At 41.1% G+C, this 19,761-nt stretch overlaps 1 protein-coding gene across 1 annotated transcript in view; it reads right to left on the bottom strand.

Moving 5' to 3' along the window:
- LOC149465842 (uncharacterized) overlaps positions 1-19,761 on the bottom strand; it is a 72,517-nt gene that overhangs the window by 25,724 nt on the left and 27,032 nt on the right. The window contains exons 3-7 of the mRNA XM_089673459.1: positions 13,494-13,604; positions 8,887-9,027; positions 4,867-4,915; positions 2,588-2,648; positions 954-2,507 (exon numbers count right to left, since the gene is read on the bottom strand). Of these exons, the coding sequence (XP_089529585.1) occupies positions 954-2,507; positions 2,588-2,648; positions 4,867-4,915; positions 8,887-9,027; positions 13,494-13,604 (1,916 nt within the window). The remainder of the gene's footprint in view (positions 1-953; positions 2,508-2,587; positions 2,649-4,866; positions 4,916-8,886; positions 9,028-13,493; positions 13,605-19,761) is intronic.

The raw sequence follows: 19,761 nt of genomic DNA on the forward strand, positions 1-19,761 counted from the left end.
ACATCACACAGTGGGAGAAAAAACATCCATTCCTCTGCCTAGAGCTGGATGCACCTGGTCACGTCCTTACCGGGATCCCCGACTGACGGGAGAGCCCAGTAAAGGCGACGGTAGCAGGAGGGCTGTGGGACACCCTTCCGTCGCCTGTAAAAGTAATCCAGCAGCTTGTTAGCCCCCAGATTACTTTTTTCTTGTGCAAAATCACTGGGGCTAAAGAATGTTATCTTGATAATTGCTGCAGTTGCAGCGATGACGGACATATCACCCTTCCATCCGATGACATTTATAAATGTACAGAGGACACCTTGTCTATCTCTTACAATGTGAGTAATACTGAACAGAGGATAACAGAAGATAAAATGTCTGGTCTCTGATGCCTTCACTTTACCTTCCCTTTTCCAGTGTCACTCACATTGTAAGAGAGAGTGAGACAGTAACCAAAGCATCTCATCTATTTGACAAGTAAAGCCGCACTTATCTGGGGTCCGTGGTGTCTGCGGCTGCAGTGATCTGTGCTGCCCCCCTGAAAACTGCCGCCCTAGGAAAATGCCTTGTTTGCCTCATGGCAGATACACCCCTGTGCACAATGATTAGCAAAAAAAAAAGAAACTCGCTCACTGAACTATTTATTTTTAATTAACACACACTGCATTATAATACAGTTTTGATAATCAGAAAAACAATTGTTTAAAAGTAATTCATACAATGTGCAGGAATGCATGGCATTTATGTTGATGATTTACATTCAAATGTTCCATTCAAACATGATTTTTGGAAAATTGATCAAATATGATTGGTTTTAAGATTATGATTTCATAGCCTTTTTTTAATCAACCAATGGCTATTAGAATTTTTGTATTCTGCACCCTAGAATTACCATGTTATTGTCCAGACTTCATTCTCTTGTACAGGAATGCTTTGCTCACTCCAACTATAAGTTCCACCTGTCATACCTGACATTCCCTTCCCTCCTGACCCAATTCCAGATCCCCATCCACTATCACCAGAAAAATGAACCTGTCCAAAACCACCTTCAGACATTCCTGATTCAATAAAGTCTGTCTGGAAAAACTCCTGACCTTCGAAACCTGAATAAAATCCTCCAAAGCTGCTACCTTCTCCAGTTCCTTTTAGTCCATCAAATCTATTAAAATCCATTCCTCCATCTTTACTGGCTCCAAATTCATAACCATTTAACATAATACCATCACCACCAAAGCCTTCAACAAAGTCCTGACTTCCACCTACACCTGCTTCAAATCCACCAGCTCCTCCCTGGTTCCAGTACTCAAAATTTCCTTCAGTTTTGCTGCCTTCAAATGTATATTCATCAGCAAAAATTGCATTACCACTAGCGCTCCAACTGCCACCCGCACCTTCTATATCAAATTCACCTAAGCCCCCCTGTTCCCAGATCCCAAATCCTCCTTCTTTACCATCTACACCTCCTGAGTTTTCTTCAACATAGCTTCTTTCTCCTGATATGCCACTAGTTCCTCCTAATCCACCTATTCCATTGAAGGTTCCCCCAGCTTTGTCAGCTTCAAATTCATATGCCTCATTTGAATTACTGTTGCTACCAATTTTCCAACCTCCATCTCCATGTCCCTTGCTCCCGAACCCAAATCTGCCATTTTCATCTGATGAGCTACCTCCTTCAGTTCCTTGAAATCCACCAAAGCCCTTGGCTCCAAATTCAGAATCATCATATGATTTACTGTTGCTTTCCCTGTTCCAGCTTTCTGAAAAGCCATCAGACATACCTAAAACATCATCGATTATTTGAGATATAGGCTCAGTTATACCTGCTACTTCATTTAGTGCTCCTTCTAGTACATCATCTATTATATCTAATAGGGAATCCTCTGTTATGCTATCTAAAACTTCTCCTACTGCATCTAACATATCTGATAGGCCATCATCTGTTACGATAGCTAATAAATCCAAAGGGTTTCCTAAAAGACCTACATCAGGAATACCATCTGCTAGAACACCTAACATGTCCATAGTCGTGTCTAAAAGATCTCCTACTAAATCAGGAATTATAGCCAATGGCATACCTTCTGCTATGCTATTTACTGCACCCAAAGGCATATCTAAATCAGAAAGAACATCTGTTATGTCACCTAACAAGTCCATAGTCGTGTCTAAAAGATCTCCTACTAAATCAGGGATAGCATCTGTTATATCTGCTAAGTTATTTACTAAGTCGAAAGGCATGTCTAGAGCTGTTAAACCAGGAAGACCATCTGTTATGTCACCTAACATGTTCATAGTCGTGTCTAAAAGATCTCCTACTAAATCAGGGATAACATCTGTTATATCTGCTAAGCTATTTACTAAGTCGAAAGGCATGTCTAGAGCTGTTAAATCAGGAAGTCCATCTGTTAGGCCACCCAGAAACTCCATAGGCATCTCTAACAGAGTGTCTGTTATGGTACTTGCTAAACCAGTTACTGCATCTAGTGGGACCAAACCCCCAAGTAAATCATCCATAGGAATCAGACCTGTAAACAAAAAAGGAGAAGGCGGTAAAACAGATCACTACAAATTACTTTGACTGTCTAAGGAAAAAAATTTTACTTACCACCTGCCAGGCCAACGGCTGCATTTACAAGTCCAAGGGCAACTTCAAACGCGGAGCACACCTGTTTTATTAGCAAGAAGGAACATGCAGGTCAGCCCCCACAAAGGAAATGGTTGCATTATGTTATTATAGATTTAGATAATATGGAGTTCTATGTTAAAAAAAGAAACACAAAGTTGATTGAGTGGCTAGCTTGCTCTTGGGTGGTTGAATCCTTATTGACTGCTAGCCATTAATTTAAGCATTTGAAGAAAACGACCTAACCACTTGCAGTCTGAGCCAGTCTCATAATGATTGCATACAATGAATACTTTAGGCAGGCAATAGGCGGGTACCTGAATTTTTAAGGATGATGAAAATCCATGTGCCTGACCATGTTGCTATAGCTGTTTCAGGATTTAAGACCCAGCATTAGCATTAGTGCACACGGGCTATTTCTGATGGTTTCATTTTCTCCAAAGAAGATCTAAGAATTGGGATCAGATCATTGTGATATTTTACTACAAGTTGGACATTCTCCTTGTCTGATGACAAACAGCATTTATTGACTCCTGGCACTACTGCTATCTGACATTTACAGAGGTATCAAATAATGCTGTAATTGCTTCCAGCAGCTACTACATCACTACTGTATCCTACAGGGACAAACCAGTTGGTGGCAGGAACCACAGATTGCAGTAAGGAGGAAGGAAGGAGGCATGATATCCTCTGAGATATCATGGATCTGTTCCAATGCCAAAACATTATGGGGTAGATTTACTAAAACTGGAACACTCAGAATCTTGTGCAGCTTTGAATGGTAGCCAATCAGCTTCTAATTTCTGCTTCTTCCGTTAAGCATTGACAATACAACCTGGAAGCTGATTGGTTTCTATGCAGAGCTGCACCAGATTTTGAACTATCCAGTGTTAGCAAACAAATCCCTGTCTTTTTAGCTGGAAATAGATGTTATTTTTTTAAATGAATGTGTTGAACTGTAAATACCTGGCTATTTCTTGGCCACTTGTTGCCATGGTTGTTTCCTCCCATGTTATTGTCACAGTTACCTGTTTATTTTCTGTATATTATAACAGTTTTCTATTTGTTGGCTGGGTATTGTGATCACTACCCATTTGTTGCTGTCTAGTCAAGGTTGTCTGTTTGTTGCCCACATATTGTATCGATCATCTGTTTGTTGCCTGGGTGTTCTCACAATTGCCACTTTGTTGGCCAGTATATTAAAATGATTGCCCATTTCTTGCCTGACATTGCAGCACCTTCCCATTTGTTGCCAATGTATTACTATGACTGCCCTTTTTTTGTTCACATTGTGATCTTGATTTACTAAAGGACTAGCGAATGTTCACTTTCAAAGCCACTTTTCTAAGACCACCAAATCATGAGCAAGGAAAATAAAAAATAGTACAGTGGAGCGGACATGGACCTGTCATCTGACTGCTCAGTGGGGATCAGTGGACAGATCCTGCTGCTGAGCAGGAGGATCCCCTTGATGGAGCAAACCCTGTGTAAAAGGGGCTTAAGGGTTTACATACACTTAAAGAAAAGAGGAACAGATCAATAATCATCAATCCCTAGACCTGGGTGAATCGCGTTATTTTTTTGTAATTTTCTATGAGAAACTTTGTTGGGGGTGTAATGTGTCCCAAGCATTTCCCTTGAAATTATTCCGTTTTGACTGGAGCAAAGATGTCCATCAAGTTTTTAGCAATCCTAGAGTCAACAACAAGAACAGTACAACAGCTGGCAATTTATGCTAGGCTTTTCTGAGTATCAAAGTTTTAATGAAAGTTGGCATTTATGTGTTAAAGTGGAACTTTACTCTCAATCAGCATTGACTATTTTTATTCCTTATGCTGCTAGTATTAGTAAATAGATTGGAAAGTATATTTGATTTACTTGTTTTGAACAATTGTTTTCACATTTCTTCAGTTACTTCTTGGTTTCTTACCTAGGCAAATTATGTCATACATCCCAGGAGTCCTCAGTAGGGAAGGAGGTGTCTTCTCATCTAAGCACATCCTCCTGCCTGCATGCCTGAGCCAAGGGTAGATGGATTCAAGAAAGTCAATGCTACATGAATCATCTGCCCTTACTCAAGAGGGCCATGACTAGAAATGCTAGGGGGATGGATGGGTGAGTTTGCTTTGAACATTAAATATGAATTATATAAGAATCTTGCTTTGTGGTGTTCAGATGCAGTGTAGTTCCTCTTTAATGTTGTCAAAGCAGATATGTGACACATCAGCATAGCATTCAAAGGAATATAGATAGATACTTACAACACCAGGGACCACGCTTTGTACCATAGGTCCTGCGATGTCCAATACCCTAAAATAAATCAGAAAAAGGAAAATAAGCATATAGAGAACCCAACTGCAAACAATGGCTACTAACGATCTTCAGTTGAGTGGAAAATGCCACTAATCTATTACTAATCCAAATTTATGATTAGGCAGAGTATACTTGTCCCTATAGACAGCAATGGGAGAGAAACAACGTTTCCTTGTATAACCATCAGCCTCTCACTGTTTTTTATTTATTATAGGTACTTATATGGTGCCATCAATTTATGCAGCACTTTACATATATTGTACATTCACATCAGTCCCTAACTCTTAAGGTGTGTAAATCTAAGGTCCCTAACTCACATACATACACATACTAGGGCCAATTTAGACAGGATCCAATTAACCGACCAGCATGTCTTTGGACTGTGGGAGGAAACCCACGCAGGCACAGGGAGAACATGCAAACTCCAGACAGGTGGTGCTGTGGATTCGAATTAGCGACCCTAATGCTGCTAGCCAGAAGTGCTAACCACTTAGCCACTGGCCTTTCCTTTTTTCTTATTATCTGTAGAGGAACCATGTTCTCATTTATGTCTAGGGGACAGGGTAAAGCACATTTACTTACCTGATTCTCTGCTGCTGCAGGTTTCTCCATGCCGCTAGATTGCTCCCTGCAGTCTTTTTCCCCGCACTCTGGCAGTTGGATGCCTCAGATGTCATCAAGACCGATTACGGGACATTAGCCCTGCATTGGACATGAGGACACTAAGAATCTGTCCACTGCCAGAGCATAGGGAGTGGAGGATCAGCTGAGTAAAGTGCTTTTACTGTCCCCAAGAATAAATAAGCATTTAACCCTTGCAGTGCAGATTTAGTCCCACTACAAGGGAGGACTTTTACTTTTTCCTTGGGCTTTAACACATTACTAAATGTATTCTTTTTCAGATGAAAATAGTGCAAGCACATGAATTTGACTTGATATCAGCCTCTTAAAATCCCCTGTGAAGCTGCACTCATTCTGGGAGAGGAAAGAGCAGCACTGGGAGCCAATCAGGTGTGCTGCATGTAAATGCTCTGAAAAGAAACATTCTGATAAAAAGAGAGAGCAGAGTGATCACCTAATCAGACTGCATCTGCTCTTTAAGATGCTAGGGGTGAAGGGATGACACTACTGTAATCCCTAAAGTGTTTTTTTTTCCTTTTCACCTCTACTGTCTATTTTTACTAATTTAACCCTCCATGCTCTCTCAGCTGGATACCTAGGTTTCAGCCACTGGGGCCTCCAGAGTTACGCTACAATGTTTACATGTATCCAGCCATGACCTTCATACTGCTACCTGTGCATACATAGTAGAGCCTCATTCGCATTATTGGGATAAGGATTCTGTATCCCTGCCTCACAGAAGCGAATGGTGTTGTAATGTGCATGCACAAGCAGTGGCATGAAAACAATGCAGAAGCACCCCAGGGGACTCAATGCCAGATCTTGGTAGGTATCAAGCTGGTGAGGGGGGAGGAAGGGGTCAGACTGGCACAGCAGAAGGAGGGATGGGTGAGTACATTTTCCAAAAATGCTTTTTGAAAGTTTTCCCTAACAGAGAAGGTGTTGCCATCTGCCTGGCTTTGCAGTGCAACTGAGCTGTGTAAATTTGGATGAACAGAAATACAAATCCTTTACTGGATAAAACAGCTCACTTATATGTATTTCATTTGTATATTTGTAAATCCAACATTTCCTATTCCTGATATGTGCCTGCTGTACCATGTACTTGTATGAAAAAGTATCCTGTTCTCTTTGTATTGCTGCCCTTGTGTGAAATCCGTGGTGATCCTGCCAGTCCCTCTACCTTCCTATTAAAAACTGACCACGCTAGGCAGTAGAGTGCAGCATGGTTAGTTCTCTAGCTGTGCCTGCTCTCCTCCAATAATGGTGAGACTCATCCTCACATGCCTCCATCCCCTGCACAACTGTTCACTGGGAAGATAACTGTGCTGCTGCCCCCCCCCAGCTCTTATGCAGCAGAGAACAGGGGATGTAATTATTTATTAAAAAAAGGGGGGAAAGGTGTTCATAATGCTCTTTTATATCTAAACACAAATGTTTGCCTTAAATTTCTGAGGTTGGCTCTGAGGAAGAGGCAAGTCCCAGAAACGCTCCTGTTGGAGGTCCTGAGTTCCCATTACAGACCGACACATAGTGCAGAATTGGACAAAGTGGTTCTTTTACAATGTACCTTAAACTGTATTGTCATTTTGTGTGTACAATACCTGTGATAATTGTGCGCTTAGATACATGTTTTATTACTCTCTTTTTATATATATATAATATATATATATATATATATATATATTTGTTACATCTTTTTCTGTAAATATTTTAATTGCACCATTTTGACCTTTTTAGTAATAAATCCTATTTTTCTTGAAGTGTTGAAACTGTCTCTGAAGCTTTTAATGCAAACTAAAAGAATCCCTGTCTCTGAAGAGTGACACTGTATGTATTAATCTTCTGGATACATCTGTCTGCGGTGACAGTGTGTATACAGGCACTTACTCAAATATCATAGTGTTACTGCTAAGATTTGTGAGTTTCCCCCTTCTCTGTAAAAAGGTGGTGGTGGCAGTGTGAAGGGTTAATTGCGTAATTAACCTGACACAGTAACAATCGCTCTCAGGCTGCTGGCACATAGATTGTATTCCAATGAGCTGGAAAATCTTTGTGCAGGTCGCAGGTGAGAGTGGCATTGTTACGCATGTGACAGCGCGGTCTGGGATTGGCTGGTCCTTCGGTCACAAGTTGGTGAGAAAGGCTGGGGTCTGATGCCGCGCACCATCACAATACCTACTTTTATCATTAATAAATACTTTTTTAAAGGTAATGTACTAGGCCTGTGCACCCTCTGTTTGTTTTTATCTCTACTCAGTATATGTGGACTTCCCCGGTATTTTGAGGGCAGCAAGGCATGCATATCCCAAGAAACTTGTGATGTGGTCCTATCCATACAGAGACAATCCCTAAGCGCAGGAGTATCTGGGTTTGCCATTTTCTTCAGAATAAAGGGAATGCCTGACAGTGGAAGGTCAGGGCAAAGATGCCAAACTGCCTCCCCCCCCCCCCCCCGTTCATGATGTGCATCCTTAGGAGATCCTATGCCCAGCAGTCACTCACTTGATAAAATCACTTTCACTATCACTACTCCTGTTAGGCGCCCACATCCCTACAGTAAACTATTGCGTCCAGGGCAGCCACCCCTCCTGCCCACCCCTTGTCCTGGGCCTGGTTCTAAGTGTGTAATTGCTTCCTCATCTTTCTTCTCTCCCTCAGCCAAGAATTATACAGGTACCAGAATTTACATAATGTGTTCATTTTGTGAGCCAGCATTTCGGTGCAAGTAGTAAATGCAAACCATGGATGATGGCTGAACAAAGATACTGTTGACCTGCTGAGGAGAAAAATTGAATAAGGGATTGTAAGCAGAGTGCTGTGACCTCCTTTGATGAACTTTCATATCTGTAAAATTACTTAGTAAGCATGTGTTAAACATAAAAGAAAATACATTAAGTTTGATTTATCTAAAGCAGGGGTCTCCAAACTTTCTAATCAAAGGGCCAGTTTACTGTCCTTCAGACTTTAGGGGAGCCTGACTGTGGCCATTGGGAGCAGAAAATGTCCCATCAGTAGGAAAAAACAATGCCCCATCTTTGGTTTCAGTGAGAGGAAATGTGCCCCATCGTTTTTGTCATTGGGAGGAATTGTGCCCCATCATTGGTGTCAGTGGGAGGAATTGTGCCCCATCTTTGGTGTCATTGAGAGGAAATGTACTCCATCATTGGTGTCATTTAGAGGAATTATGTCCCATCATTGATGTCAGTGGGAGAAATTATGCCCTATTGCTAGTACCAGTGGATAAAATAGTGTCCCCAGGGCCAGATAAAAGCAAGCAAATGGCCACATCTGGTACCCTGGCCCCAGTTTGGAGACCACTGATCAAAAGCAGTTATTGTACTTACATCAAACCCTCCATTCTCATTTTCTCGAAGAGTGCTTGGCAGGTATCAACACACAGTTGAAGGCCGGCACCTCTATCCTCTAATTTGACATTCACTATAAAGTCAGCTTCGATAATGAAAGCCGCTATGTCTAAAGGACTTCTAAAAGAACATAAGAGAAATATTCGGTGAGTAAACTGAATGGAAAAAGATTGCAGTCTGTGGTATCAATGCACATAGACTTGGCATAAAAGATGCAACATTGTTTGGAAATAATATGTACTCTACATTACATGTGATTTTCTGGCTAATATTATTTTCATAATTTGTAACGGGAACCAAACTGGGTGCACCACATTGTGGGAAATGGTAATTACAGCTTTCAAGTATAGCATATGATGATATGTGGATTGTTTGTGAAGGTTTTTACAATTTGTTGCTATGAATATGGCTGCTTTTAACCCCTTAGCAACTAATGGTAAAACAAATCTAAATGCCTAAACACAATTATGCAATTTTGACATGTTACTAAAACCACACATATCATCACAACTACTTTGTGTATCCAGGTAGATTATACCTTGTTTTTTTTCAGGACATATTTGGGCTCTCTTTTTGGTAGTAAATATTAACAGATATCTCCTAATTTATTTATTACCAAGGGAATACTGGTCCATAGTAAAAGAAAAAATAGCAAAATCTTTTGTTTTCTCTTTTTTTTATCTAGTTGTATTTTTTTTGCTACTACCATAACCTACCACCAAAGAACATCCCAAAATAAATTCTCCTGCTCCTGATGGTCACAACAATACCACATATGTGTATGTTATTTGTTGTTTGCACCCGTAGTAAGACCAAAAAAACCTTTGCGCATTTTGCTTTTTTTTTATCCAACCTAAAATGCACTAACAGTGGCACTAACTGCCACTGATACTAATTTTACAAATGCTTTAAAGAAAAAAAAAAAAACCTTTCAAAAATGTAATGATCGTGATCTTTGACCCTGACCTTTGCCACGACCTTGACCCTAACCTTGATCCTTGGCACTAACCTAAGCTGGCTAAACATTATACAATTTTCTTTTAGATTTACCAAAACTATATAATATGAGGTCAAACCTAAATATTTTCAAATAGTATGCAATCAGGCAGGCTCTTGCACTACATAGTTGAAGGTAAATCTAAAAGGGAATTGAACATGAAAATTGTATAATGTGTAGCAAGCTTTAGATGTAGCGTTGATCTAGATATTTTTTTTTTAATTTTTAATTTTTTTTATATTATTTTGTTGTTAACTTTCTCCCTGCATGAGAGAGAGAAACAATGTATCTCTCCCCCATTCAGAGAAAAAAAAAACACACACACAAAATAATCACAGCGATCAGATGACCTGGAGTCCCAGTCGTTAGTACAGGACCTGTACATCTCGGTGACAGCTCGGTATCTGTGCGGCGCACTCCCAGCATAAACACAGATATGCATATATGTAGCCCCATGGAAAAAAGCCCAGTCGAGTGAGGCTGCATATATGCATACGGTCGGCGGTAAGGAGTTAAGATTAAAATATATGATTTTTATAAAATTTTTTGTCTATTCTTGGTTGCCCTTCAATTCCCATTAGAGGCTTTTTTGACAAATGTTTTTCTGACATAATATCAAATGTAAGTCAGCGCATTAAAAACATTTAAAAGTACATCTCTACAAGCACATGTTCCCATGTTTTATCCCTTTAAAGACCCCGCAAATACAGAAAAATATCTGTTTACTTGCCAGAAATGTACTTTGCTACTAAGTCCTATTGTGGGCTGAACGAACACAACGTTTTTGAGGACTAAGTGGTGTCAGTCTTGTCCAATATTCTTTTGTTAATCTACTAAATCTTGCCCCTTCTTCTCAGGTCCACAACATGAGCACAAATTAATCTGTAGACCAGGATATAAACTGGGAGGGCTAATCAGGCACCTGAAGATAACACGGGAAGAGTGAAAAGGACACCGGAAAGCTCTACGTTTTTGATGACAGGTAATTTTGTTAATTTGTTTGGTAATTTAACAAACCAAAAGGAGCAAATAGGAGAAGTTCATTGTTAAGGTTTACACTTTAACACAAATGTTTCTCAAAGTAAACTTGTCATGGTCAAAATATGGGGAATGTGATACCTGACCCTCTACATTTAATACTTTGACCAGGAACAAGTATGCAAATAAGAGTTTGACTTTTCCCTGACTTTCCTAAACTGACTCTTGCTCCAGGTTTTCTACTTTCTGTCTCCAGTCAAGATAGCGTGTGCACTAGTGGTGCACTGAAATGAAAATTCTGGACCAAAACCGAAAATTCAGGAAATGTATGTATTTATTTTATATGGCATGGCACTGGCTGTAAACATACATAAATTAGTGAAACGCTAAATCAACCTAAATCCTAATCATAAATGAATTCATAATTATTGTGCCACATGCGTCAACATATAGTGCTCAGTGGTAAATAACCCATAAACAGGAATATATCCTTAGTGTGAAACTATTAATCAAAAATGTATATAGTGAATATATTAACAGTGATATAAAAAAAATCATGTGCATAAACAATATATTCACACCTAATAACCATTCAACATAATAGCATATAATGTGAATCAAAATGCAAAAAAATCCGTGAATAATCAAAATGTAAAGTCTATGCAAGTGAAACTGTGTAAAAAAGTGATCTTCACTCTGGTGAATAAATCCTCAAATGGCAGCAATGCCTGCTCACCTCCACACAATGACCTGCACAGGGCCAAAAGGCTAATAATTTCCTCTGTACCAGATCCTCATAAATATGCTCCTCATCCAGGGACCACAGGATAAATGGAGACTCCTCCCCAGCGTACCTATTCCGTTCCACCTCCACTCAATGGCATATAAGTGAGACACAAAAAGATCCTTCCATAGTGCAATATTGTTTATTGGAAGTAAATATAAAGTAAAATTGCACTCATATATATTCCCCAACACATCAGCCTGTCACCACATCCCATGGGTGTACTTCATAGCATCTGGGGAAACCAATATGGCCGCTGCGTCCGGACATGCGGCACCTTGTGACCGGAAATGGCGTACCTCGTGACTGGAAATGGCGTACCGACGTGTTGCGTCACGTGCGTCGTGACTTCATCCTGATGGGATGTGGTGACAGGCTGATGTGTTGGGGGATATATATGAGTGCAATTTTACTTTATATTTACTTCCAATAAACAATATTGCACTATGGAAGGATCTTTTTGTGTCTCACTTATATGCCATTGAGTGGAGGTGGAACGGAATAGGTACGCTGGGGAGGAGTCTCCATTTATCCTGTGGTCCCTGGATGAGGAGCATATTTATGAGGATCTGGTACAGAGGAAATTATTAGCCTTTTGGCCCTGTGCGGGTCATTGTGTGGAGGTGAGCAGGCATTGCTGCCATTTGAGGATTTATTCACCAGAGTGAAGATTACTTTTTTACACAGTTTCACTTGCATGGACTTTACATTTTGATTATTCACGTATTTTTTTGCATTTTGATTCACATTATATGCTATTATATTGAATGGTTATTAGGTGTGAATATATTGTTTATGGACACGATTTTTTTATATCACTGTTAATATATTCACTATATACATTTTTGATTAATAGTTTCACACTAAGGATATATTCCTGTTTATGGGTTATTTACCACTGAGCACTATATGTTGACGCATGTGGCACAATAATTATGAATTCATTTATGATTAGGATTTAGGTTGATTTAGCGCTTCACTAATTTATGTATGTTTATTTCTACACTTATTGGTTTGAGTTGAGTGGCAGCAGCTATAATTATAGGGTTCACATCCATATAAAGTGCAGGAGGATATCCTCATTTATTTAATGGCACTGGCTGTAATACGCTTAAGGTGGGCTAATCTTTTCGGCCATTATCAGTACCTTTTTTTTCCTATCTGCAAAATGCCGATAACCCTATTTTCGGACGATAATTTTTGGCAGCCAATTTATCGGCGCATCACTGCTCTTGCAGCTATTGACTGCACACACTGATCAAATTCTGATTTTCCAATAGGGCAGTTGGACAGAAGCCAGTTGTTCAACAGTGGTAAATGCGTACCGAAATTCAGCCAGCTCCTGGCAAATTTTGGTATTCGTGCACCAGGCTTTAGTTTACTATACAGCCTAAAAGGGCTATTCACACACCACAGATTTTACCATGGCATGTCAAGTTCACAGGCTGCACCATCTGTCAAATTCAGCCATTCATAACAATGGGGCTGTGCTATAATGCAAATGCTTGGCTTATAATTGTGTAGCATTAGTCTCATTGTAAATGGCAAAAATACCCAAACATTCAGGAGGCAGAAGGATTGCCTCCTCAACATCTGACAATGGCTGCATAGGGAACCCTGAAAAGTGATCCACCGTCGATCGCTTTTTAGACTAGTGTGAATCTAGTCTTAAAGGGCTGCGGGCATGTTTCATACTAACATACAAAACAAAATGTTTACTTTGGCATAAATCTGCAGGACTCCTTCATTTCTGCTGCATGGTAGGTAAGCTCAGTATAGTGCAAATAGTCAATAAAGTGCGCATGCTTTATATATGATAACATTTACCCTGTTGCTTCACCACCTCCTGCTGCTATCTTGGCATAACCATCAATCTCAAATCCAATGCAACCTTCCAGTGGGGTTATTTTGATAACTGGGAAGATGATATCAAGGCATCTGCGAAATATTCAGAGTTTACATTACTATCATTCTGATATGACACTATTTCATTAACTTCTTTTTTTCCCATAACAAGATTAAATACCCTGGTGCAAATAACAAAGCCCTATCTCACACAATGGAAACTTCATAAACAGCAATTCTCATTCTTCATTGTTGCATGGCACATAGCAACCCCAAAAATGTCCAGATCCAGTTACATTCATGCCTCAAGGTCCTTGGAACTTATATTAGGGTTCTTATCACAATAATGTATTTTTAAGCATAACCTTTTTAGTTTTGGATAGAGTGGGGTAGGGTTAGACCCTCTGTGAAGTGTTTATAGCAGTCTTTGTCCCTGATGAGGAGACTCACACCTTTGCTTGTACAGTGGTGACCATTGTGAATAAAGAAAAAAGTGTGTGTGTAAGGGGGATCCAAAATTTTAGAGTTGTCCCTAGAACAAGTGGTAAGGGGAAATCTAATAGGGATGCCCACTCCAGACTACTGTCTAAAAGGGTAATTCCCTCACCTTTAGGACAGGAATCAAAGGGACATTTCCCCAATGGCAGATGAAGAGAAAATAAAACAAAATGAATGAAAAAGGAGAGGAAAAGAAAAGGAAAGGGAAATGAAAAGGGAAGGAAAGAGAAGGGAAAGGGAAGAGAAAGGGAAGGGAAAGGGAAGAGAAAGGGAAGGAAAGGGAAAGGAAAGGAAGAGAAAAAAAGGAGAAAAGAAAAGAAAGGAAAAGAAAATAAAGGAAAAGAAAGAAAATAAAGGAAAAGAAAAGAAAGGGGAACAAACGGAAAAGAAAGGAGAAAAGAAAAAATAAGAACACAAAAGCTTACAGAGGTTTAATCATTTCATACTCTATCCAAAGCTTCTTTTTTTAACACACTCTTACTCTTTATCAATTATCAGTTATATTAATGAGCAACCCAAAAGAGCAAAATGTGTTTGCTTGTCTCACAGATTCAACAAATAAAGCATTATCCCTCATTTCAAGATAGTGGGCAGGGCCTTGCAAATCATTGCTTTATGCCCCTGTAGCCAATCTGCACATCCAGAACTGTTGGTATATAGTTCAGATAAAGCCAAATATAGAGCCATTTATTTCAAGCTACATACGGTTATTTCCGACTAGTTGGCCATCAACAGCACAGTGTATAAAAACATTGGCTTTATGTCATATTAGGTCTTCTGAACATATAAGGAACAACTAGACAGCTTATGGTGAGGTGGGACAAAAGAAACCAGAAAGTCCCCACCACCAACACCACCACTAACAATTAGTAGTAACACAATAGGGTCTTCTAAAAACAAAAGGTATCTGCTTGCTATGCAGTTTAGAATAAATAGCTCTCTATTGTTAGGCTGTAGGCACTATATACCAGCCATCTAGCAGATTGTCCATGGGGACATAAGAAAATGATTAGGTGGGTGAGGAAGATGCTTTTTATTTCTTTTAGGCCATCTCACCAAGGTGTCCAGTTACTGTACATTGATATAGAACAAGAATGTCATGTATGGCATTGCTAACATTTTTCCCTGAGAAGATGTGGTTAATGGGGGGATATAATCAGAATATGTTTTGTTACTTTAAAAACCTGCACAAAAAATTGTAGAGGTCAACTATCTTGTTTAAAGTGAGATGGCCAAATCATAACAGCTTTGCTGATGCTCAGATAATCTTCTGTGTGCCTGGGAACCCTCAACATCTTGGTCAATGGAAGCTTGCACGTTAGGTTTTCTAATGGCTGAGTTGGAGGTTTGCTTAACGTGGAAGCAAAGTTGAGAGGTTAATAAGAATCAAATGGGCTACACAGGCAAATGAAAAATGTTTTTGTATTGGATATAGCAAGGAAGCATTGGAGTACACAACTAAAGGCAGAAATTTTTTTTTAAGATTTGGATAGAGTGGTGAGCATTAGAACCATTGTCAAGTATTTTAAGTGCCTTTTTTCCTGTTGCGAAGATTCACTCTCTCTCTTCTGATCACCAATGTCACCCGAAATAAAAAGTGGGCTAACTCCTAAATTTATAGTAGCCACCAGAACAAGATAGAGAGATAACCTTCAATGGGGACTTTTATTCCTGTGATAACTGTATAGGAGGCAATTTCTCTCACATTAAAAAGATATCTTATCACTGGTAGTTGAATCTACAGGACAGAAAGGGGAGGGAAATCTCCCTAATGACACCCAGACTGGAAAAAAAGATAGCGGTTTTACCTCTCCCCTATCCTATCCAAAATTAAATTTAAAAACGTTTTAGCTTTAGATATACTTTTTTATTGGTGAGATTCTCTCATTTAGTAGGTGCAGCAACACATACCGTGCTTTTTATTCCTATACTTTTTTTAACCCTTTGGTGCCAATGCCTCCAGGCCCTTTAAGGGATTTGTGATGCTGGGAGGAGGGGTTTAGGGTGATGTAACCGCTGTGATTGGCTGTCACAGTGGTCACATGATCAGAAAGGTCTCGATCGCAAGTAGCAATTGGGACCTTTCCATGAGAAGCTGGTAAATGTGGCGGTGGTGCTCAGGGTGCGCTTTTGGCACATGTTTGGGGTACACAAATATGTATTCAGCTTTATGCAAGGATAGGATGGATCATGAGGAGGTGGAGCAGAATCACTGGCAGAGTCACACTGCGCAGTGCACTCCTTTTCCTGTGTCTTTCAATATCTCACTATATATATATATATATATATATATATATATATATATATATCACACAGTGACAGTGCACCCGCTCCCAGTCACAAATCCCCAGGACTCCCCACTGGGTGGCAGGTCGAGCTGCAAAGTCCAGAACTTGACATTAAAGGCAACTTGGAGATCGCAGGCAGCAGGTACACACGCACCACTGCTAACACAAATACAGTTATCTATTCTGTGTGTGCAGTGTACCATGCCACCCCAGCACTGCCAGCATGCCATGTGCACCTGGAGCCCCTAGGCTATGCCCAGGTGTGCCTGCTTGATAAGATGGCCCTGACCAACCACTATCCTCACGTACAGTGAAGGAAATAAGTATTTGATCCCCTGCTGATTTTGAATGTTTGCCCACTCACAAAGAAATGATCAGTCTAAAAATCAAATGGTAGGTGTTGTGGCAGTGCGGTATCCTGCCACGGTGTAAATCAAGGTTATAACCCAGGATTCTCAACTATACAGGTTGAGGGGCTTCAGGCAGTTCTTATTGCAGAGAAAACTGGTTTCCTCGTTGGTTCGTAAAGCCCGTTTTGGGACCTGTGCCCTGGAGATTTCAAAGTGATTTGGGAGGGATGAAATCTCCAATCCTGTGTCCGTGTTTTCAGACCCTCCCAGCACACTAATTGCACAGGTGTGTGCAAGCCTTTTTGTAGAGGCCAAACCATGGTTCTAATCTCCACCATGGCAGACAGGAGGTCATTGGCCAGGAGTCAGGTGGCTCCACATAGGAGAGGTGGAAGCCAGAGCAGCAAGGGGCTGCTAGCTGTATATCTGAGAGAGCCAGGAGGCTGAACATTTGTTTCGGTTGTATTCATGGTGGATACTCCTGCAGGGGAAACCTATTGTATGGTGCTTTCCTTTAAATAAAATTGGGCTAGAAGGCTCTTAAAAAAGAAGAAAGCGAGTGGCTGTGTGCTGTAAAAGCTCTACATTTGATGCTAGTTCTCACAGTGTATTGTAACACTCAGACACAATAGCAACAAAAAATTCAAAAGAAATGCATGTCTAATAAATTATCCACTGATTTGCATGTTCATGGGGGAAATAAGTATTTGATCCCCTTCACAAAACATGACTTAGTACTTGATGGCAAATCCCTTGTTGGCAATCACAGAGGTCAGATGTTTCCTGTAGTTGGCCACCAGGTTTGCACACATCTCAGGAGGGATTTTGGCCCACTCCTCTTGGCAGATCCTCTTCAAGTCATTAAGGTTTGGTGGCTGACATTTGGCAACTCGAACTTTCAGCTCCCTCCACAGATTTTCAATCGGATTAAGGTCTGGAGACTGGCTAGGTCACTCCAGGACCTTCTTCTTGAGCCACTCCTTTGTTGCCTTGGCCATGTGTTTTGGGTCATTGTCATGCTGAATACCCAATCACAACCCATTTTCAATGCCCTGGCTGAGGGAACAAGTTTCTCACCCGCGATTTGACGGTATATTGCTCTGTGTCTGTGTGCTCTAAAAGCTCTACATTTGATGCTAGTTCTCACATATGGTGGCGGATGCAGTGGGCAGAATTGGAGATTCCTACAAAAGAAGTCAGCTCATCAGTTATATGAACTGTGTTTATGTGCATGAGACAGCACAATTTGTGTGTGCAGATGAGGAGAACCTTCAAGAGCAAAGTAACCTGCCTTAAAGAGACAGTGTTCCGTTTCTTTGTTGCTGGACTGTGCAAAAGTGTTGTCAAGTGTGAAGATGGGGTGGTCAAAACACAAAAAAGAAGCAAGATTTGCTGAAATGAGAGAGAGCCCTGTGGCTGGAGGGGTTGTTGTCACCAGACAAGCTCCATACAGGTCTGAACAGAGTTTGCCACAGTGGGAAATGGCTGCTGTTGCCCCTGGCAACACTGGTGAAGGGAGGCCAGCTATTAATGTGCAGAGTTCTAAGATGGCAAAAAGATGCAATGTAGGGAGCCTGGACAAGACACTCTGGCAAGATGCTATGCTTGTACGCAATGCTTGCGGTACAGTGAGTGGGGGCACTCTGTCTCCAAATGCCCTTTGTTCCAGCCTCCATTGAAACGTTGCATATCAAAGCAAAGGACTGCATCTGTGTTTGGAAAGTCAGCTCTGAGTGCAAGTAATGAGCAACAGGCTGACCACAAGTTTGAGAGGAGTGTGGTTGCTCGTAGCAATAACTGCAATGTCAGGTCTACGGCGAGATGTGCTGAGTTCTGGGCCTCTGATTACATGCAACCCATGCTACCTACAGAGGAGGTTGGGGACTTCCTTGAAAAAATTGAAAAAGGCTCTACACAGAAAATGGCCGAGGGACCAGTGGCCAGAGTTGCTGCAACACTTATTACCGACAAATTTTCGGTCGATTTACCATTTGATGGATTGGGACCAGGATGACCAATGCATGTTTAAAGAGGAAATCCTTCTTCAAGGTGAAATTCAGTGTGTCTTGCTTCGCCAGCAATGCTCCAGGTTGGGAGAGGTGTCACTGGAAGACCAAGGTATCAGAAAGCCAGAGAAATGCAAGGTTTCATGTTATGGGCGCTTAGGTGAAGTGGTCAGCTCAGAACAGAGGGCACAACAGTCTGCATCCTGCATGAGGCATAGCCAACTGCATTTTGAGAGCAAGTCTGCTGTTACCCCTAGCAACAGTGATCCTGTGTTACCTGCAGGGGGTGTCAGTTGGTCCGGAATGGCTGCAGTGTTGCCCCGTGACCACATGGGGAAGTCAGCCTGTGGAGACACCACAGAGGAGAGACAACGCACTCAAGTGAAGGCTATGACACCTGCTAAAGGAACTGGTAAGACTTTTGGTTTGTGGGACTGAGTCCAAGGAAGTAAGAGTGTCCTTCAGGGAGTTCCACAATAAAGAGGGACATGGACTGGCTGCTGTGTGCTTCTCTGAATAGTGGGGAGGCACAGAGAGTAGTCCAATAGGTAGCAGGACTAAAGACTGAAAAGGACACGGGGACTCTGCATGTGCCTGCTATAATCCAGCAGATGCCTGGGAAGTTAAACTAGGGGTGACCAAAACTGTCCTGGCACCGTGTTCCCTAGTGACAGGTGCTGCAGAGATGACCAGGGAAACCTCCCAGGAGCCTGCAGTTACGGAGCAGAGGATTTCCCAGGTCAGCTATGAGCTGCCAAAACCAGAAATAGTGCCCCTTTAAAGAGATGGCATGGCTCACAGGCTGCTCAGCTGGGTAATAGCCAGGTACAACCTGCAAAAGCCACAGTCATGTCTATATGTAATGAGAATGCTGATGGTCATGCTGACAAAAGGGTTACTGTTGGTAAATGTAATGTTATGGTTGGTGATGGGCTATCACAGCTCACTAGAGATAAGTGTTGATGTGAATATGATTAAAGATATCCTGTTGCCCCTGGTATGGAAGTGTTCATGAGTTTAATGAAGCGCCATCAGAGTACGGTGGTCAGGGTGTGGTATTGCAACCTGTTCAGGTTAAAAACGTATTGCCACAGTTTAGGTTGAACAA

The sequence above is a fragment of the Staurois parvus genome, unplaced genomic scaffold (assembly GCF_062004578.1).
Source record: "Staurois parvus isolate SC_StPar_1 unplaced genomic scaffold, SC_StPar_1.0 ptg000137l, whole genome shotgun sequence".
NCBI classification, from domain to species: Eukaryota; Metazoa; Chordata; class Amphibia; order Anura; family Ranidae; genus Staurois; species Staurois parvus.